The 22,816-nt window shown below is 43.5% G+C and overlaps 1 protein-coding gene across 1 annotated transcript; it reads right to left on the bottom strand.

Moving 5' to 3' along the window:
• Nucleotides 1-10,503: 10,503 nt before the first annotated feature.
• Nucleotides 10,504-21,654, bottom strand: LOC140373029 (uncharacterized). Its single transcript, XM_072459857.1, has 9 exons — nt 21,598-21,654; nt 19,319-19,365; nt 19,050-19,168; nt 18,865-18,929; nt 18,371-18,531; nt 17,636-18,001; nt 17,477-17,565; nt 14,717-14,888; nt 10,504-10,668 (listed from the first exon to the last, which is right to left on the bottom strand). The coding sequence occupies exons 2-9, from the start codon at nt 19,358-19,360 to the stop codon at nt 10,510-10,512; spliced, it is 1,173 nt and encodes a 390-aa protein (XP_072315958.1). The 5' UTR covers nt 19,361-19,365; nt 21,598-21,654; the 3' UTR covers nt 10,504-10,509.
• Between the last annotated feature and the right edge of the window lie 1,162 nt (nt 21,655-22,816).

The following is a 22,816-nucleotide window of genomic DNA, read 5'->3' as shown; positions in this document are numbered from 1 at the left end:
GAGGGTCTGTGAGGGTCTGTGAGTGTCTGTGTGGGTCTGTGTGGGTCTGTGAGGGTCTGTGAGGGTCTGTGAGGGTCTGTGTGGGTCTGTGTGGGTCTGTGTGGGTCTGTGTGGGTCTGTGAGGGTCTGTGAGTGTCTGTGAGTGTCTGTGAGTGTCTGTGTGGGTCTGTGTGGGTCTGTGTGGGTCTGTGAGGGTCTGTGTGGGTCTGTGAGGGTCTGTGAGGGTCTGTGAGGGTCTGTGTGGGTCTCTGAGGGTCTGTGTGGGTCTCTGAGGGTCTGTGAGGGTCTGTGAGGGTCTGTGAGGGTCTGTGAGGGTCTGTGTGGGTCTCTGAGGGTCTGTGTGGGTCTCTGAGGGTCTGTGAGGGTCTGTGAGGGTCTGTGTGGGTCTCTGAGGGTCTCTGAGGGTCTGTGAGGGTCTGTGTGGGTCTGTGTGGGTCTGTGTGGGTCTGTGAGGGTCTGTGTGGGTTGACGAGTGGTTAAATTCACACAATTTGCTCTATGATCTCAGGATAACTCGCTCTCCGATTCTTCTCCTTCCTGCTCTGGTCCTTATAAATCTTTATTATCTCGATAAAGTAATTAGTCGATGAGTAGATCATCTGGTGTGATGGTTTCTGTGGGTGGGGGTCTGGGTTTTGGCGACTTTGGCTCTTCTTCGATGAAAGGAGTGCCTTTCTGTGACTGGCTCGAGCTGTGATATTCCTTTGCTGAATATTTGACAGATCACAGTCATTTGTCCTCTTTTAGGAGCGACACGGGCGGAGTTTCTTTCCTCCTCCGAGCTCAGAAGACGAGGAGGAGCTCAGGACACTTGTGGAGGCGGTCCGTCCCGTCAGCTCCTTCTATCCTGGAAACAATGGCCGGTTTACACAAAGCCCACTCTGTGCAGAACCTGGCCTCCGAACGTAAGAAACAGGACTCATTTATATCTACGTTTTTAAGGGGAAATCCTTCTTCTTTAGTTTTTGCAAAGATCAGCATGAAAACGGTAAATATCGAGGAGGAAATGGCGATCTGTCGGTGCCAGTGTTGGTGTCTGCGTCGCCATGTGTCAGTTTGTAGTCTTGATCAGATTAATGAGAAAAAAATGGAAATAGAAGAGAAATTAGGCAAAAAATGTGGCTATATGTTTGACTAAATCATGCAACGAATGATTGTATATCCCAGATGAATGTTCTTATTATATTTACAAAAATGAAGACGAGGAGAAAACTTCTCCAATTCTTTATTTCATAATTCCGGTGGCGCTTGAGAAATAAATAAACTCATCATCGTCATTTAGACCCAGTGGTGGAAGAAGTACTGCATTTTGTGAAGTAAAAGTATCACATATAAAAATGGACTTAAGTAAAAGTATTAAAGTTTATGTTTAAACGTTTATATTGTGCAGATTTGAGATAAACATTAAAGAGTGAAATTATTCGTTAAATTATTTTTTAAATGTATTTTTGTTTCCAGCAGTAGAACTCAAAACCTCAAAAAATGAATGAGCTCAAAAATAATGCCTCGAACCAGTTGAAAAGTACAGATACGTGCTTTTAATTGTAATGAAGTCCTTTTACTCGGTTTAGAATAAGCTCAAACTTCTCTCTCTTCAGAGTTTCGTGTTTCGCTCGTTGATTCTGCAGAAATCATTGTGAAATGTAATGTTTTTACTCTTACACAGTTTGTTTTGATGCGTCTCATTGGCTGATCCACCTGTCAATCATGCACATGAAGCGTTAACATTCTGTACTTTTCCTATAGTCTAACATGATGACAAACTTCTAATACATTTCTTACTTCTATTTCTCCCCCCTGCAGCTCCTGTTTCCCCCGTGTCCTGCAGGGGGCGCAGACACGTCCCAAAACCTACTCAGTACCTGCTTTTGGACCAGACCAATCCCCCTCTGCTACGTTCCTCTCCTCCGTCCTCGTCTCCTGTCTCCCGCGTCTCCCCTCTGCCCTGGGACTCCTCCCCCAGGATCCCTCTCTCCTACAGGAGCCCCACGACTAGCTCCATCGCCAAAATCGCCCGCTCGTCAGCCGCGGGCGAAGGCTGGCGACCCGGATCGCCGCCATGCTCGCCCAACCCAGAGGTGGATGCCCCGTGGCCTGCCCCGTCTCCCAGGGGTCGCTCCGTGCCAAAGACTCCATCTCCGTTGGTCCCTCGTCGCGCTCCAGCCAACCACAGCCCCGCCCACAGCGCCGCCCAGAGCCCCGCCCACAGCGTTGCCATGCCTTCTCGGATTCCTCTTCCCAGGCAGCACCTCGGCCCACGACGCAGCCTGGGTCCAGAGGTACGGCCCTCGTCCAATCAGAGAATGTGTACGAGTAAATATATGTGTTTTAACAACGAATCAGCATCGAGCAACGTGACGATATTAAGTTTTAGTGTGACAATTATTGTGGGAAAAACGTCACAATTTAACGACGATTCACGATTATTGAGAAACAGCTGTGACATCTTTAAATGTTTTTCATTCTCGGGGTCTGGCGTGTGACTGTTGTGTGACTTTAACAAAATGTAACTCTCTGAAAGACAAAATAAAGTTAAATGTGCCAAAAAGAACCTGAAAAAATATAGTTCTCAACATTTAGGTCTATTTTATGGGACTGAAATAAAATTGTCACAATTAATACTTTGTTGGTTCTTATGATCACCGTATATTGTGACCTGAAAAATTACGATTATTGATTAATCAAATAATCATGTATCGATAATGGACAATATCAATTCTAAAACACACATGGAAAACTTTTTTTAACCAAGACTTTATTCAATTGAAATGTTAAACTAATCAACTATTTCTAATTTTCATAAATATTACACTTTATTTAAAAATATTCTCTGCTGATGACACATTTAAACCTTCATTTAGTTGATAATGTATTTAAAACATCTCAGTGTTCAATAGAAACAATAATTTGTCCAGTCGACTAATCATTTGTTTGTGTATTTGTGAAATTTTACGTTAAGATTAGTTTACTTATAATTAGAGGTAAATGTGCGTTTCAATTTTTGTTTTGGAGATGTTCAAAATTAGAATCTGGAGTTTATGGTTTAAACGATTAAAAATGCAGAGCGTAATCTCCCGAACACACGTGCGTAACGAGGTATTTCTGCACTTTAGTGTTCGCTCCACACTTGAACCTCAAACGACACATTCACAGGCACATTTCAGCACATTCCTGACGCGGCGTGAAAATCTGAATATTTGAATCCAAAAACACAGAGATATTCATTTTTACTATTGCCCATCTCTACTTCATAATTACCTTTTTACCGCATTTCTCACAGATTTCAATATATTATTTCAACTATTGTTTGATTGTCAAGAGTCTGTTACATTCTGTTTCTGTTAAATTTTTATATTTTTTTTCATACACAAACAAAAGGTAAATAAATAAAATTGACTTTATTATATTTTTTTTAAATCAGAAAAACAGTTTTATCGCCATTGTCAGAGAACAAAACCTCCAAAACCAAGTACACAATCAGTTCAGATGGTGTTCATTCGTGGGATTATTCTGGGACGTTTGCAATGGGATCATTTGAACAGAGACTGAAGTACTTTTTGGTCTCTCGTTGATGAATCCTTTCCCGTTTGCAGTTGAGCCGGTCTCGCCCGTGCACTTCCCCCGGCCTCGACGCCGACGCCGGCCCCGGGAACGCCAAACCAGGTTAGACGCTTAACCTAATCGCGCGAGGATGATCGAGAGGGACGGCGCATCGGAAATGGAGGGGGAAATCTAATTAGCGGCGCTGTTTGTCGTCCGCAGCGAGCAGACGAGCGGCCGAGGAGGAGGAAGAAGACGAAGAGGAGGAAGAGTGGAAGAAGAAGAAGAGCGCTGCGTGCGAGAGGTGAGTGTCCGGGAGTCACCTCTGCTCCTCGCGTTCAACCGGCGTCCGTCACATCACTAACTCCATTCGTTTTGTGTCGTTTTGTGTCGTCGGCAGCGTTGGGGGGGCAGAGCGGGCGGCGGAAGAGCGACATCTGGTGGCTGAGCAGTGCGGTGCGACGAGGCGAGGTAAAAGAGTCAGGACCGCGCCTCTGCCGGGCTTTATGTGAGCAATAAACAGATGAACACCGTCTCTTCTCTCTCTCGCAGAAGAGCCCATCACCGTGGAAACATGTCGTCTGGTGGTCTCGGAGCTGCAGGAGTGTCTGAGGAGGAGCGTCCGGGCCTACACCACGGTCAGTCACTTCTGTCACTGCACACCATGATGAAACTGCTGCACTGTGAGCGTGAACAGACCTCTGAACACACGGGCCTCTGAACACACGGGCCTCTGAACACACGGGCCTCTGAACACAGGCCTCTGAACACGCCCACAGACTGAGCAGCTGCAGAAGAAGGAGTCAAGCTTCCCGCAGTACTGCTCAGCGGCCTGTAGAGGGCACTAAAAGGCACTGTGAGTTTCATCAGCAGAAGTGAAGAGAAAACGGGCTGATTTGGATATATTTTAGACCAATTTAAATATAGTTGTGACACAGTATTTTCTTTATTTCATTGGTCAATCACTGCTTGCCTTGATTGCCCTGACCGCATGCCACTGACCTCTAATGCGCCGCTTGTTCAATTGTCGAGCAAAGGCAAGTCACAAGAGGGTCATTCAGGGTCGTTAAAGCAATAGTTCTGACTTATTTAGTATATTGTTAGTATATTGTTAGTATTGTTAGTATATTGTTAGTATATTGTTAGTATATTGTTAGTATTGTTAGTATTGTTAGTATTGTTAGTATATTGTTAGTATATTGTTAGTATATTGTTAGTATATTGTTAGTATATTGGCCATTCAGACACGACTTAACTTTCCATTGAGTGCTTTATATACAGGCATTTGGCCGTCCAAAAACTGAAAGTCAAAGATAAAAACTCCACATTTATTTACACTGTATTCATAAATGGGTAAAGTGTATAGTATATCTAGCGTCTATTCAAGTGGAGCCTTGAAAATCTGTGGTGCACAGACCGAGCTCTGCATGTTCTCCAGGCGGTCAAAGACACGATGTTTCTCTGAGCCACGTCTCAGATTGAGGACATTCCGAGTGTTTTTTCTGGTTGGAGGGAGAGGACTTTCTAAACAGGACTCATCAAGCGTGAATGAAGCTAAATGTAACTCCTGGTATGTTTTGGATGATGTAATATTGATTTGATGACATATTGTTGTTGTGCTGGTTCCTCTGGACAACAGGACACGACTGTGGAAGTCTGTCTGAAGAGACCATTGACTCTGGAGTCGCTCACGTCGATACCTTTGTCCATCGTGAACTCCACCTCCAGCACTAAGCCTCCTCTCTGGTCTCCTCTAATACCTCCAGCATTGAGCCTCCTCTCTGGTGTCCTCCAGCATCGAGCCTCCTCTCTGGTCTCCTCCAGCACCTCCAGCATGAACCTCCTCTCTGGTCTCCTCCAGCATGAGCCTCCATTCTGGTCTCCTCCAGCTTGAGCCTCCTCTCTGATGTCCTCCAGCATGAGCCTCCTCTCTGGTCTCCTCCAGCACCTCCAGCATGAACCTCCTCTCTGGTCTCCTCCAGCATGAGCCTCCATTCTGGTCTCCTCCAGCTTGAGCCTCCTCTCTGGTGTCCTCCAGCATGAGCCTCCTCTCTGGTCTCCTCCAGCACCTCCAGCATGAGCCTCCTCTCTGGTGTCCTCCAGCATGAGCCTCCATTCTGGTCTCCTCCAGCATGAGCCTCCTCTCTGGTGTCCTCCAGCATGAGCCTCCTCTCTGGTCTCCTCCAGCACCTCCAGCATGAGCCTCCTCTCTGGTGTCCTCCAGCATGAGCCTCCATTCTGGTCTCCTCCAGCATGAGCCTCCTCTCTGGTCTCCTCCAGCACCTCCAGCATGAGCCTCCATTCTGGTCTCCTCCAGCATGAGCCTCCTCTCTGGTCTCCTCCAGCACCTCCAGCATGAGCCTCCATTCTGGTCTCCTCCAGCATGAGCCTCCTCTCTGGTCTCCTCCAGCACCTCCAGCATGAGCCTCCTCTCTGGTGTCCTCCAGCATGAGCCTCCATTCTGGTCTCCTCCAGCATGAGCCTCCTCTCTGGTGTCCTCCAGCATGAGCTTCCTCTCTGGTCTCCTCCAGCACCTCCAGCATGAGCCTCCTCTCTGGTGTCCTCCAGCCTGTGCAGTGCCCGCTGCAGCTGTGCCCCCCAAACCAGGCTGCCACTTAAGAGTGTCAAGGGGGCTTCTCAAAAGGTCAAATGCACTCGGGGGTTTGGGCCCCTCGCTGTGGTCGGACTGGTTTGGGGGGAAAGTGAGTTCACTCTCGAGCTCTTTGTGCTTGTACACGGAGTGAGAACGGAAAATGCACACTGAACAAAAATAACACTTTTGTTTTTGCTCCCATTTTTCATGAGCTGAACTCAAAGATAAACAAATATTTCTATCAACACAAAAGACACATTTTACTCTAATAATATTCACAAATTTGTCAAAATTTGTCGTACTGAGCAGTTAAAATGAACACCTCACAGGTGTGCCTTAGGCTGGCCACTCTGAAATGTTTGGCTTTACTTTATTGGGCGTGTCCATAGGGGCGGGTCTGGTGAGACCAAACATATTCAGTGGCGACACATCTGGTCAGAAGTGGGATGTTTTCAGCTGAATTGTGAACAGATCCTTCAACACTGGGCGGGGCATTATCGTGACACAGTTTATCCATATATAGTTGCTATAGTAACCGCAGTACTTGTGACAAACCCGATTTCTTCTGTGATTCGATTAAACCGTTTTACTGATAAAGATTTGCTCAAAGTGACTTGTAAAATGGCTAACTGACAATAGGGAGCTAAAACTATATATTTTGTTCGTCTTTATAAGAATAAACATGTGACATCGACAGTTAAACTCAGCTGCAGGGGTCTCCAGCCTCCAACAGCATTTCTCCACCTCCTTCTAAGGGGTCTCCAGCCTCCAACAACATTTCTCCACCTCCTTCTAAGGGGTCTCCAGCCTCCAACAGCATTTCTCCACCTCCTTCTAAGGGGTCTCCAGCCTCCAACAGCATTTCTCCACCTCCTTCTAAGGGGTCTCCAGCCTCCAACAGCATTTCTCCACCTCCTTCTAAGGGGTCTCCAGCCTCCAACAGCATCTCCACCTCCTTCTAAGGGGTCTCCAGCCTCCAACAGCATTTCTCCATCTCCTTCTAATGGATCTCCAGCCTCCAACAGCATCTCTCCACCTCCTTCTAAGGGGTCTCCAGCCTCCAACAGCATTTCTCCACCTCCTTCTAATGGGTCTCCAGCCTCCAACAGCATCCCTCCACCTCCTTCTAAGGGGTCTCCAGCCTCCAACAGCATCCCTTCACCTCCTAAGGGGTCTCCAGCCTCCAACAGCATCCCTCCACCTCCTTCTAAGGGGTCTCCAGCCTCCAACAGCATCCCTCCACCACCTTCTAAGGGGTCTCCAGCCTCCAACAGCATCCCTCCCTCCACCAAAGTAGCTAACCAAAGTATTAAGGGGAATAATTGAAAAGTGATCAAAGATTGTAAACCCCTGATCTGCCGTATCCATCTAACGTTTCTCTTCTCGTTTCCTCCTTCCTTCTCTGGTTTCCTGCAGGTGCTGGACAGCGGCACGGACTTGACCGAGGAGCAGCAGCAGATGAAGAACCTCCTGTGCGACGCCTTCGTCTCCATGAGGACCGAGCTCCACTCCCTTTCTCCTGGCGACGCCCAGCGAGAGGCTCCGGAGTCGGGCCGAGCGCCGGGCGACGAGACCCTGGTTCTGCTGGAGCGATACGCCCGGCTCCTGCTGCGGTCGGTCGAGAACAAACTGGACCACGAGGACCTGAAGTGTGGAGAGGAGACCCACATCTGAAGGACTTCACGTACACTGCCGCGCCAGGTTTTTACCGTCGTGTTAGAAGCGTCTGAATTATTCACTGTGATGACAAGTTTTTAAATGCTTTTCACAACTTTATGAGAGATTTGTCGTCACGGAAATTCCGACATAAACGCTATCGACACAATTCTTGATTCCTGGATGACAAAAACGCGTTGTAATTCAATGCAGACGGCACACAGCGCTCTCATTTTGAACCCAAGAGCCGCTTTTACCACATATATCCACTAGAGGGAACTAATCACACCACTTAAATGGATTCTTTGACTTATTTTAAGATATTTTCAACTGGCTTTTTTTCATGGCAAACAAATCTTTTTGGGACTAAACCATGACTAAACCATGACTAAACCATGACTAAACCAGGACTAAACCCAGGACTAAACCAGGACTAAACCATGACTAAACCATGACTAAACCAGGACTAAACCAGGACTAAACCAGGACTAAACCCAGGACTAAACCAGGACTAAACCATGACTAAACCATGACTAAACCAGGACTAAACCATGACTAAACCAGGACTAAACCCAGGACTAAACCAGGACTAAACCCAGGACTAAACCAGGACTAAACCACAACTTGACCAGGACTTGACCAGGACTAAACCAGGACTAAACCAGGACTAAACCATGACTAAACCATGACTAAACCAGGACTAAACCAGGACTAAACCAGGACTAAACCAGGACTAAACCCAGGACTAAACCCAGGACTAAACCACAACTTGACCAGGACTTGACCAGGACTAAACCAGGACTAAACCAGGACTAAACCAGGACTAAACCAGGACTAAACCAGGACTAAACCAGGACTAAACCAGGCCTACACCAGGACTACACCAGGACTACACCAGGACTATACCAGGACTACACCAGGACTATACCAGGACTAAACCAGGAAGACTAAACTGAACCCAAAGCACAGTTTTATTGCTTAATTTTCAGGCAATTTGGGTTGAAACTTGTAAAAAATGAAAACCAACAAGAAATGAGTTGAGAAAAGTGAAATAATCCAGGTTTAATTAGAAATAGCATGAATAAAAACTGATCAAATCGATCATATTCAGATGTAACTCATACCTGCAGTTTATTTCACACACACAAACACGGTTTTTGCACAATTTTCAACGCATTCTTGCACAATTTTCTGGTTTGTTTACTGATTTTCTTACTTTACGTTGAATTATGAATTACAGAAGCCGTCAAGAAGGATGAAAAAGTGGCTTTATATTTTTAAAGTGGCACGAGCTATTTTAACGTTCAAAACTTTTTTTATGTAATGATTTTAGGATCTGTTTGTTGAGTTTTGACTGTGATATGAAAGACTTTGTGGATCGTCTGTTCTTTGTAGTTTCTTATTGAAATAAAAACACAAAATGACACGTTTACGTTTCGGTTTATGACACGTGTCGAAAAGTGCTTAAATATTCAAATTCAAGGCAGCAGAAAGTAGTTTAGCTGGAGTTTAATTTCCAATCAAATCACAAAATATAAAAATTAAAAACAAAAAAATCTTTCAAAATTAAATGAGCTTTTGTTGATAATAATAATAATAATAATAATAATGATAATATAAGAAGCAAAAATAAAAAAAGGATAAATTGGAAATACCAATTTAAAATACACATTTGACAGACTGCTTAAAGGAGCAGAATGTAACTTTCATAGAGGTGTTGGAATGTTCCGCAGTATGGCATTAAACATACCTTGCTTTTATTCAGTTACAGGTGTTTTTGGCTCACATGCTTTCTCATTGTGATCCAGGTCACCAGAAAAAGTTACATAGTGCAGCTTTAAAGATTATTTAGAAGCAAAAAGTGACAGTTTTAGTCCAAAAATAGACGCTTTAAAAATTCCAGAACGGAGGCAAAACGAAGCAAACATTTTCAACCAAAACTGACATCAGCTCTAAATACTAATGCTTTAAGTATTTATAACGTATTTTGCGATTAATCCAAGTTTTCCCGTTAAAATCGCATCTCGCTTTTGCCTCCGTTCCAGAAATGAGAGCGTTTACGCACATTTAAAATGTTTAAAGGGCCCGTTATGTGTTTACAGGGGTAGTAAGTGTTTAAAGGGGTGGTAAAGTGTTTAAAGGGCTCGTTATGTGTTTAAAGGTGTGGTAAGTGTTTAAAGGGGTGGTAAAGTGTTTAAAGGGCCTGTTATGTGTTTAAAGGGCTTGTTATGTGTTTAAAGGGCTCGTTATGTGTTTACAGGGGTGGTAAAGTGTTTAAAGGGCCCGTTATGTGTTTTCAGGGGTAGTAAGTGTTTAAAGGGGTGGTAAAGTGTTTAAAGGGCTCGTTATGTGTTTAAAGGGGTGGTAAGTGTTTAAAGGGGTGGTAAAGTGTTTAAAGGGGTGGTAAAGTGTTTAAAGGGCTCGTTATGTGTTTAAAGGGGTGGTAAGTGTTTAAAGGGGTGGTAAAGTGTTTAAAGGGCCTGTTATGTGTTTAAAGGGCTCGTTATGTGTTTAAAGGGCTGGTAGGTGTTTAAAGGGCTCGTTATGTGTTTAAAGGGCTCGTTATGTGTTTAAAGGGCTCGTTATGTGTTTAAAGGGGTAGTAAGTGTTTGTAGGGGTGGTAAAGTGTTTAAAGGGCTCGCTATGTGTTTAAAGGGCTTGTTATGTGTTTAAAGGGGTGGTTAAGTGTTTAAAGGGTCTACAGCGTGGACGGGCGCGTCTTAAGGCATGGTCTCCACGTTGACGTAGTTGAGGACCACGTCGTGCAGGATGTTGATGCGGTTGACCTGGTTCAGCTCTACAACGCGGTGCTTGAACTCGAACAGGGGGATGTTGTTCACGGCAACGCGGAACGACTCGTGGGTGCAGAGGATCTTCATCTGGAAAACAGGGAGAGGAGCAGAGCCGTCAGCGCCCGGGGGTCCCAGCATGCGAGCTCCGCCCACTTCAAGAGAAACACAGAGCACGCGGAGGGCTTCAGCGTCACGAGATCGCAACGCGACGCGAGACATTTCTGCTGGAAAGTCCGCCACGTGCACGTCTCTGGGTGCATACCTATGTTCCCCTGTACCTATGTTCCCCTGTACCTATGTTCCCCTGTACCTATGTTCCCCTGTACCTATGTTCCCCAGTACCCATGTTCCCCAGTACCTATGTTCCCCAGTACCTATGTTCCCCAGTACCTATGTTCCCCAGTACCTATGTTCCCCAGTACCTATGTTCCCCTGTACCTATGTTCCCCAGTACCTATGTTCCCCAGTACCTATGTTCCCCAGTACCTATGTTCCCAGTACCTATGTTCCCAGTACCTATGTTCCCCAGTACCTATGTTCCCCAGTACCTATGTTCCCAGTACCTATGTTCCCCAGTACCTATGTTCCCCAGTACCTATGTTCCCCAGTACCTATGTTCCCCAGTACCTATGTTCCCCTGTACCTATGTTCCCCAGTACCTATGTTCCCCAGTACCTATGTTCCCCAGTACCTATGTTCCCAGTACCTATGTTCCCAGTACCTATGTTCCCCTGTACCTATGTTCCCCTGTACCTATGTTCCCAGTACCTATGTTCCCAGTACCTATGTTCCCCAGTACCTATGTTCCCCAGTACCTATGTTCCCAGTACCTATGTTCCCCAGTACCTATGTTCCCCAGTACCTATGTTCCCCAGTACCTATGTTCCCCAGTACCTATGTTCCCCAGTACCTATGTTCCCCAGTACCTATGTTCCCCTGTACCTATGTTCCCAGTACCTATGTTCCCCTGTACCTATGTTCCCAGTACCTATGTTCCCAGTACCTATGTTCCCCAGTACCTATGTTCCCCAGTACCTATGTTCTTCAGTACCTATGTTCTTCAGTACCTATGTTCTTCAGTACCTATGTTCTTCAGTACCTATGTTCCCAGTACCTATGTTCCCAGTACCTATGTTCCCAGTACCTATGTTCCCCAGTACCTATGTTCCCCAGTACCTATGTTCCCCAGTACCTATGTTCCCCTGTACCTATGTTCCCCTGTACCTATGTTCCCCTGTACCTATGTTCCCCAGTACCTATGTTCCCCAGTACCTATGTTCCCCAGTACCTATGTTCCCCAGTACCTATGTTCCCCTGTACCTATGTTCCCAGTACCTATGTTCCCAGTACCTATGTTCCCAGTACCTATGTTCCCCAGTACCTATGTTCCCCAGTACCTATGTTCCCCAGTACCTATGTTCCCCAGTACCTATGTTCCCCAGTACCTATGTTCCCCAGTACCTATGTTCCCCAGTACCTATGTTCCCCAGTACCTATGTTCCCCAGTACCTATGTTCCCCAGTACCTATGTTCCCCAGTACCTATGTTCCCCAGTACCTATGTTCCCCAGTACCTATGTTCCCCAGTACCTATGTTCCCCAGTACCTATGTTCCCCAGTACCTATGTTCCCCAGTACCTGTACCTATGTTCCCCAGTACCTGTACCTATGCTCCCCAGTACCTGTACCTATGCTCCCCAGTACCTGTACCTATGCTCCCCAGTACCTGTACCTATGCTCCCCAGTACCTGTACCTATGCTCCCCAGTACCTGTACCTATGCTCCCCAGTACCTGTACCTATGCTCCCCAGTACCTGTGTTCCCCAGTACCTGTGTTCCCCAGTACCTATGTTCCCCAGTACCTGTACCTATGTTCCCCAGTACCTGTACCTATGTTCCCCAGTACCTGTACCTATGTTCCCCAGTACCTGTACCTATGTTCCCCAGTACCTGTACCTATGCTCCCCAGTACCTGTACCTATGCTCCCCAGTACCTGTACCTATGCTCCCCAGTACCTGTACCTATGTTCCCCCTTTTCTATGAAGGAGGAATTACGTTCATACTAGCATAGGCTACTGGTTCCACATCTCCAATAATTGTGCATAAACATATGGTTTTACAGTATAAAATACAGCAACATAAAACCCAAACCCAGGTCTCGGGGAACAAAGGGCTGACCCCCGTCTCCATGGAGATGTTTTTAACCTGCCGAGAATGTTCCAGAATCGGGGAAAATGATTTATTGCTGTTGTCAGTGAATAAGAACTACAAGGTGCAACATGAAAACGACAAATATTATAGCAATTAATAAAATAAGGCATGAATAAAGAAATAACCCTAACCCTACTAAATAAGACAAAAAATAAACATATACTAAATACTTTTATTGAATATATACACACTATAATTTACTACAATTTAATCCTTTTTCCACATTATAATTTACTTTTATAATAACAATTTAGAGTTCAGGCAGATAATTTACAGATTAGCCATTAATAATATTAATAATAAATAATAACACATAATATTAATAATAATAATAATAAATAATAGTAACCATAATAATAGTAGTTGTAGTAATAATAATACTACGTTGGTTTTATTCAAGGACACAGTGATGATTGTGTAATGACACATTTATAATTATTTAAAAAATAAAAGGTTGTGCTTCTTTCATGTTCTTATATAAAGCGGATGGTGTTGACCTCAGCCCTCTACTGACCTCCAGTGGTCAAGCAGCCTGCCCAAACTTCTCTCCACCCTTTTCCACTTTCTCTGTCAAACGACGGTGCGTAAACAGAAGCTGGAGTTAGTCAAGAACACTAAAACTTTATTTGTGGTCTGCGAATATTAAAGCTCAGTAAATTATAAAAGTGTTCTTAATGTTCTCACGACAACTACAACAAGCCAGAGGACTGTTCCAGAAAGTTTGAGTGTCAGCGTTAGAATAAATCCTATCAACAAACTCCAAAATCCAGTTTTATTTGGTTGAGTCTGATTTGTTTTGGTGTCAATAATTAGAATAATCAGATCACCAAATAATTAAACCAGATGTTTGGTGTAGTGTGTGAAATTCATGGATTGTACTGTACAATTAATTTAAATATAATTGTTTATATATCTATATATATTTAACATTTTAACATTTTAACCAAAACAGTTTGTCCTTTTTTTGTATGTTTTTCCAGTCAACACCAGATGTCAACAATCACAAAGAATACTAACATTTTAAACTCCATTTTAATACCACGGAACAGTCTGCACACCAATTTAAATACCACTATGATCATTTAAAATAAATTAAAATTATTTAAAACTCCAAAATATAAATGTATATTGTATATTTTTCAAAATTAGTAAAAAACAACAAATGCAAAAAATAAATAAAAAACAAACAAATAAAAACCAAGACAGAGAATAGAAAATAAAAATTTAGGGGGGAAAAATGGCATCCAAAAAAAAAAGAAGGTTAAGGCACATAAGGTCCAGGATAAGTGTCGTCTCATTCAGCCTAGTTTCAGATAAACGTGTCTATTTCAACGTTGCATCTTTAAGTTATTATTTATTATTTTTTTAAATTTAATTTCTTGGTTTAATTTTTGTCTGTTTTTGTGGGTTAATGCTGTACTGTGGAACATTCCAGGTAAAACATCTCCACGGAGTCAAACACCAGACAAACATCACATGATCTCTCTGGGTGGAGTCTGCATGTTCTCCCCGTGTTACCGTGGGTTCTCCCGGGTTCTCCGGCTCCTCCCACCGTCCAAACACATGCATGTGTTAGGTAAAATTGGCAACTCTAAATTGTCCCAATGGACAGGTGTTGAAAATTAGCATTTTCTGCTACATATATTTAAAACATTGCATCTGGTTCGTCCAATGCTATGTCCTTAAATAAAAAAATTAAAAAAAATCTTCCACCAGGAAAGTGACACAGCGCACCTTTAAGTCATGTTCTAATTCAAACTATTATCAAGTTTGGCCCTTAGTTTAAGCACGATTCATATCTGGTTATTGTGATTGTCGACATCACGAGTTCACGACCTTAAACGACTGTGACAATGAGTCTGACTTTTCTGAACGACTTGTCGTGAACAGTCCTTTGAGCTCGCCGCAGCGCCACCGTCCTCACCTCAAACGGACTGCCCCTGGCGAAGGGAAATGCCCCCTTCAGGTCCCGCTCCTCGGGGCCCCAGCGCTCGCCCACTTTGTAGTTCCGGACCAGAACCTGTTTGCCGCCGTCGCTGAAGCGCGGGTTCACGTGGAACGCGATGTCGTTGCCTTTGAGGAAGTTCACGGTGAACCTTGGACACACGACAGACATGATTTACCACAATTAAATAACTAACAACAAGATTTACAATTCACGTTCACGCGACACTACGGTTTACGTGATTTTCTAACTATTTTAGGGAATTGTGGACTTTTAGATTTGTTATTCGACGGCAGCAGCTCTTTCACATTTTACATTTGATGGATTTTAGCTCTCTTGCAGGAGAAAATGTCAATACCGTATTTTCCTGACTGTAAGTTGCACCTTTTTTCATAGTTTTGGCCGGGGTGCGACTTAAACTTACATTTATACTTATATACTTATACTCCGGAGCGACTTATATGTGATATTATTTGTTATTTTCACAATTGCAACCACATTTCATACTCCAGTGCAACTTATATATGTTTTTTTCTTCTCTATTATGCATTTTTTGGCTGGTGCGTCTTATACTCCGGAAAATATGGTGGCTTGTAACGACCGGACACAGCAGGTCAAAGTTAAAGGCACTCTGTCCAACTCTGTGCTGCACCCCAGGGTTGCATACTCTCCCCAGTGTTGTTTGCTTTGTGTACGAATGTGTGTGAATTTGATTCTCGGGTGGATGTGGTACAAGTATATAAGTATATAAGCACCTGGGCGTTTGAGTCTCAGGTGGATGTGGTACAAGTATATAAGTATATAAGTACCTGGGCGTTTGAGTCTCAGGTGGATGGTGGTATAAGTATATAAGTATATAAGTACCTGGGCATTTGAGTCTCAGGTGGATGTGGTACAAGTATATAAGTATATAAGTACCTGGGCGTTTGAGTCTCAGGTGGATGTGGTACAAGTATATAAGTACCTGGGCGTTTGAGTCTCAGGTGGATGTGGTACAAGTATATAAGTATATAAGTACCTGGGCATTTGAGTCTCAGGTGGATGTGGTACAAGTATATAAGTATATAAGTACCTGGGCGTTTGAGTCTCAGGTGGATGTGGTACAAGTATATAAGTACCTGGGCGTTTGAGTCTCAGGTGGATGTGGTACAAGTATATAAGTATATAAGTACCTGGGCATTTGAGTCTCAGGTGGATGTGGTACAAGTATATAAGTATATAAGTACCTGGGCATTTGAGTCTCAGGTGGATGTGGTACAAGTATATAAGTATATAAGTACCTGGGCATTTGAGTCTCAGGTGGATGTCGTTCATAGTAAAGTTCACCAGAGAATAAACGTTCTTCTTCTTGAATTGAGACGTTTTCATATTGATTGTGTTTTTATAAAATGTCAGGTCAGTTAAAAAATCCTGTGCAGGTGATTCTTAAGCCCCTCCCCTCAGGTCGGAGGTCGTGTAGGACAAACAGACTGACAAAACCCTTTGTTCCCACTGTCATTAGTCTTTTAAATAAATTATAAGGTTAATGCATTTGTTTTTGTTGTTGAGGACGCTGCACTATGTTTTTCATGCTTGTGTTTTTGCGTCGTCATGGTTTTGCGTTGTCATGTTTGTCGACTGTGTGGATGCGTGTGTTGCCACTGTCTGCGGAGCCCCTCTGGGATCTAATTATGTGCTGAAGTTGAAATACTGCTCTGTGAAGCTGAAACTCTGTAGTTTTGCCTTCTGTCGTCTGATTTCCTTTCATTATAAGTGGTAACAAGCTCTGCACGGAGAAATATACTTTTTGGAATTTTTTGTAACTATAAAGTGGATTAAAGCTGCTGTTGGAGGAATGGACTTTTCAAAGCTGCAGAAAAAATAGCTAAATATTAGACTTAGGGACAAAAAAGTCCAGGTTGAATAACTATAAAAGGTCTATTACAATGTTTAATTTTAGATTTATTTATTTCTTTTGTGGCTTTTGCTTACAAACTGATTCAGCTTATTCAGCCCAGAATGTTTGATTTGACTGATAAAGAGATTTATTTTGATCTTCTCAATGCCCAGGAACTTGATAGTTCCATCTGATCAGATTCTAAAGGTTCTAATTCAATTTGTTAAGATAAAATGCACAGTTGTGATAAAGAGGTGATCTCTACTTGTCCCTTTAGTTCATTGCACACACTTCACATTTCTACAATATTACAATAAACTACTGCACACACATATCCCGGGTCATGTTTGTGTTCGTCTTGTTCATTTTTACAGTTCATTCATTAAATACATTTATTCAATTAATTAACACCACACAATCATTACTATTGTATCTATTGTATTTTTGGTTCTTTTATTTACAGCAGTTTTCTGTCAATTTAATACTTCCCTGATCTACATCACACCTGGAGGTGAAAGGGGCGGGGTCAACCAGCCTGTCCTGGTGATGTCACTGATGGCATCACCGGAATGTACTACTTGGAGCAGGGGTATTCCAGATATAATCGGGTGTTTTGTGTTTCCCGTGTGTGAAGTGGGATTGCACTGATTACATATACTACATATTAGCTCCAGCGAGGTGGGAGGGGCCGGTAAAGGAAGGTGTGGCCTCAGTAAGGAGGTTTGTGTCTTTGAGATTGCTAGAAGCTCTGAAGAAAAGTTGTTAATTTGGTGGCGCTGTAAATAAAACTCCACTTTTTGGACATGACCTTTGGCCCCTGAGTCTTGGCCCTTTTAGCCGCTCGACCTCACAATAGTACTCACATTTTAGCGTCCGGTTTGACCTGGCCCACGATGGTCATCATCATTTTGTCGTAGACTCCTCTGGACAGGTTCAGATTGTACGGAACGCTCTGAATGTCGAGGGAAAAATACATTAAACTGGAATCCAAACCATTTCTGCTGTGATCTGATCTCGCTCACCAGGGGCCCTGATGTGGGCGGGAGCCAGTTTGGGGGCAGGAGGTTTGGGTGCTGCCCAGGCCACCCAGACTGACCCGGGTGGTACCAGCTGGGGCGCGGGGGCCAGACGTAGGGGCGCTGTCCAGAGGATTGCGCTGCGACGGGGGCAGGGGTCGGGCTCAGGACAGGGGCGGGCAGGGCAGTGGAAACGGGGCTGGGCATAGAGGCGGGGACTTGGGTGGGCATCTGGGTGGGCATTTGGGTGGGCATCTGGGTGGGCATCTGGGTGGGCATCTGGGCGGGCACAGGAGCAGAGGGGGTCCAGCAGGTCTGAGTGGGACAGGGCTGGACTGGGGCTGGGGGAGGGGCCATTGCAGGGACTGGCATCTGAAAATGAGGAAATACATTAAAATATCAATATTATATTTGCACAACTGATCAAATGTGATTCTTCACCTTCTTTTGGCCTATTTTTTTCTGTGAAGCTATTGTGCTATCTGTGCAGTGCTTAGCTTGTTTGCTAACAGTAGGAGGAGATAAAGGACACTCCAACTCACTCCACAATAATGAATTGCCGCAATAAACAGAGAGCTATTTTGGCAGTTTTAATGAGACACTTTTACATTTTATTACTAAGGATTTGGGGTTTGGTTTGCCTTTATTTTTTTTTATCATAAAATCCATTAATGTCAAAAGTAATGCATTGTATTATTATTATTATTTATGTTCAAGTACTTTATTGAGTGAGTGGATTACCATGGGGTTTGGGAGCATTTGCGGAGCTTGTACCATCATGGGGGCCGGAGCAGAAGCAGCGGAGGGCATCGACATGGGCGTCGACATGGGCACAGGGCCCGGAGCCAGGACCTGACCGGACATCTGTTGTGAGGAAGGGACGCTCCAGCAGGGACTCGTACCTGAGCGTGTCATAAGGTTTATAAAGATTAGACTATTTAATAATTACCACCAGCTGCAGCTCTGTCTCCACCTTTAACTACAACTCCTGCTCCACCTTTAACCACTCAGGCATAACCGCCAAAATAACAATTGTTGGCTTTCGTAAACCCCAAATATCAAGACCCCCTGAAATCATTTGACGACCCCGATTGGGGATCCCGACCCGCAGGTTGAGAAGCACTGCCGTAAAGGACCCTGACTTCTCTCTAACGACCCTTTTTTAGTTTAAATTGCCTTCAAACTTATCATTATTGCTTCTAAAAATCTCCTTTAATCAGTAAGTGTAACTGCACCTGGTTGTCCGGTCCAGCAGGGGGCTTGGAACTGGGCTGGAGCCATCTGGGGGAACTGGCTGGGGGTCCCGTAGGAGGCTTGGGGCTGGGCTGTAGCCGTCTGGGGGAACTGGCTGGGGGTCCCGCAGTGGGTCCCGCAGGGGGCTTGGGGCTGGGCTTGAGCCATCTGGGGGAACTGGCTGGAGGTCCCAGGCCAAGAAGGGAAAGAGGATCCTGTCGCCTGGACCGGCCACATGGCGCTGGGCTGAGGGACAGAGCCAGCAGACACGCACCCACCACACAGAGGGTCCATGGGGTCGGGAGTCTGGGGGGGCGGCGGGGGTGAGGGAGGAGGAGGGGAGGGGTTCAAGATGGAGTAATGTGGGAGGGAGAGAGTGGAGAGAACAGAGGACACCAACTTGACAGGGCAAAAGCAGGAAATGTACAATCAAAGAAGGAAGTGAAAAAGTCTTACCATTTGTGCGACCATGTTTGGGGAGGAAGTACTTACATCCATCCTGACTGAGAAAAGGACACAAAAACACAGATGGGATGAGTTGTAATCTCCACAAGAATGAGACAACATAGGATTTTGACATATTTATACCAATATATTATGCTTTGGTGTATTTTATTTCAAATCTTTGCCGTCATTGCCCCATTGTTTTTGGAACTGCAGCTTCTCAAGGGCAAAGTCAGTTTTTTTGTCCAAGGCAAATGTAAACACATGGGAAGACATTTAAAGAAAGAAAATAGTTTACCGCATGTGTGCAGATGTGTGCACAGATCCTGTCCCATTCCTACACCAAACATTGTGAATAATATTGTAAATAATCCATGAGAATAATACTGACTTAAGTCAAAATGACCCAAAGACACAAGAGATAAGGCAATATAACAAAACAGAAAATTAAACCATCAACCAGCTTAGATTTGACTTGATTTTACAAATTTTCACTGGTTACTTCAAAATCACAATTTCAACTGTTTTGAAAATGTATTAAGTGCCATTTTATATTTTTAAAACTAAACTTGTCTATTTGTCATGGTCGATCAATTTGCATGAAAGTAGAAGAAACTTTTTTGATATTTTATTTTTCCATATTTCATCCAAACATGGATATTTGCCAGTTAAAAAAAGAATAAAAGATACATATATGGGAAAGTCACTGTGTTATAGGTACAGTTCTATACATATTTAGTTTTAAGGTTCTAAGGTGAGCACAAAATGGATTAGAAATAGTGTTCAGTGAGCTCATTCACTGGGAGCTGTTTTTCCATTGGCTTAAACGTGATTACATCATTTCGGCCTAACAAATCCAACCTTTAAACTCCACAACACTTAAACTCATGAAAGTGCTTCCTTTTGTGCAGAATTCATCATACGAGCTGAGGACAGTTCTCCCCCTCCACCAGCAGAGGATGCTAGAGCCCTCTAGGAGTACAACAGTGGCTCATTCACAGAGGTAAGTAGAGCTCATGTCTTATGAAGATGCCATCATAATTTAGTCTGAATGAGCAGACGTCCTGACGCTGCAGATCCAGTCGTTAAGTCGTTTTGTCCCGGAATGTGCCCAAACAGACGCTCAACTATTGTCCACCAGACTAATAATGACATGACCAGTGTGACCATTGGTCCACAAGACTAATAATGACACGATGACCAGTGTGATCATTTGTCCACCAGACTAGTAATAACATCAGAATCAGAATCAGAAAGGTGTTTATTGCCATTTATTGATGAACAAAAATTCGCAGATATAGGAACTTGTCCGGGTAGTTCGGTGCAACACAAACAACAGACATTGAACACTTTATACAGAGACGGCATGATATGTACATTCTAAATAAAATATAAAATATAAAGTTGAGTAGTGCAATAGAAGTGAGCAGTGCAATGAGTGCAAGGTGCTCAGGCAGTGTTCATGAGTCCAAAGGCAGAGGGAAAGAACCCAGTGTGACCAGTGTGACCATTTGTCCACGAGACTAATAATGACATGATGACCAGTGTGACCATTTGTCCATGAGACAAACAATGACCAGTGTGACCATTTTCCACAAGATTAACAATGACAAGATGACCAGTGTGACCATTTGTCCATGAGACAAACAATGACCAGTGTGACCATTTTCCACAAGATTAACAATGACAAGATGACCAGTGTGACCATTTGTCCATGAGACAAACAATGACCAGTGTGACCATTTGTCCACAAGACTTAGAATGACATGACCAGTGTGGGAACGACCCAGGTGTTGGCAGGTAGTGGGAGATAGGGTTTTGGTAAACAATACATTTAAAAGAAATATATTTTTTTTCTTACAATTTTACGACTGTGATGTAATTAGCTGTAGTTAAACAATTACAAATATTGTTGTCCTCTTTATTCTTTTTTCTTAAATATAAAGCATATTTGAGTGTCCATAAAAGCTACATATTATTATTACTACTTTATTATTAGGGTTAAGGTTATATAATATTTAGATTTTTTTGCACTAGATTTTAATGCAACAATGCAGGATCAAACTCAGTCCTGCAATAAACATAAGGGACAGGTTGAATATTGTCAACGTTTAGCTCCTTTCATCGCGACAAATTGTTCTTCAAACTTTTAAACGGCAAAAAATAAACATCAAATATATATATATATATATATATATATATATATATATATATATATATATATATCAGGGCATTTTAACATTATAATTACTCTTTGCTTAATTCAATATGTAAGAATGCAAAAGTCTGACCTGCGGCTGTGTGTGCGTCCTCAGGGGCCGTTCTCCTGTCGGATCAGCTGGACGTCGCGGCTCTCTGTCTCTTATAGCCTCGACCCTCCCTCACCCTCCCTCACCCTCCCTCACCCTCCCTCACCCTTCCTCACCCTTCCTCACCCTTGTCCATCACACCTCACATGATGTATGCTGCGCCAACAAGAGAACAATCCTTATCTCCAGGGCAACTGCATAATACAAATATTTAAAAGTGAGGGACAATGGCAGTGATTGTGCTCATATTAGATTTAGCATCATCTGGTTAGAAGAATGTCACAAAATAGTGAAAATGTGTCGAATGGAACTCGTCAATAACAAACTCTGACAGAACTGAGGAGAGGAGAAGAGAGGAGAGAAGAGGAGAGGAGAGGAGAGAAGAGAAGAGAAGAGGAGAGGAGAGAAGAGGAGAGAAGAGGAGAGAAGAGAAGAGGAGAGAAGATGAAAGGAGAGGAGAGAAGAGGAGAGGATAGAAGAGGGGAGCAGAGGAGAGGAGATGAGGAGATGAGAGAAGAGAACAGGAGAGAAGAGGGGAGCAGAGGAGAGAAGATGAGGAGATGAGAGAAGAGAACAGGAGAGAAGAGAAGAGAAGAGGAGAGCAGAGGAGAGGAGATGAGGAGAGGAGAGAAGAGCAGAGCAGAGAAGAGCAGAGGAGAGGAGAAGAGGAGAGGAGAGTCGGCTCTACTCAAAATGCAAAGCTCCAATGGAAATTACCTTGACGACTGATGGATTCCACAGATTTATATGAATGATCTTCCTCCCAGATTATTATTATTATATTTTCATTTATAAATATGAAAGGTTTGACTGAAATACAAAATCATTTCAGTCCAGTAAGAAAATCATTTAAATAAGTCTGACCTCCACATCTGTGTTTATTGTCTTTTATTTCCTGTTTTAGGCCGACAGTAACAGAGGTCATGTGACCACAGATCAACAATTCTGGCATATTTACAGACATGTTATTAATATGCACTGTCCCTGAAATAAATAAATACAAATAAAAGACTGAAGAAGCTTGGATGAGTTACAAAACATATTATCTTTAAAAATATGACAGAATAACATTTTCTTTTGCAAACTAATCCAGAGCTTTAGGAGAGAACTTGAACCTAGAGGAGTCTGATTATGACTTATATATTATTATAACAATGTGCATATTCTTCATTCACTTGGGAACAGTTTTGGTCGTCCATTT

Source organism: Eucyclogobius newberryi, unplaced genomic scaffold (assembly GCF_026437365.1).
Source record: "Eucyclogobius newberryi isolate DKJ021-1_F unplaced genomic scaffold, fEucNew1.0.hap1 SCAF_284, whole genome shotgun sequence".
Classification (NCBI taxonomy): Eukaryota; Metazoa; Chordata; class Actinopteri; order Gobiiformes; family Gobiidae; genus Eucyclogobius; species Eucyclogobius newberryi.
This window is presented reverse-complemented; position numbering and strand designations above follow the sequence as displayed.

Bases quoted from the DNA above. Each gene is read 5' to 3' on its own strand.
- LOC140373029 (XM_072459857.1), bottom strand. From the start codon at position 19,360: ATGGATGTAAGTACTTCCTCCCCAAACATGGTCGCACAAATG. The intron at 18,002-18,370 runs GTAATCCACTCA...CCTCATTTTCAG, and splicing joins AAATGCTCCCAAACCCCATG to ATGCCAGTCCCTGCAATGGC. The intron at 10,669-14,716 runs GTGAGGACGGTG...CCTGTTTTCCAG, and splicing joins CCAGGGGCAGTCCGTTTGAG to ATGAAGATCCTCTGCACCCA.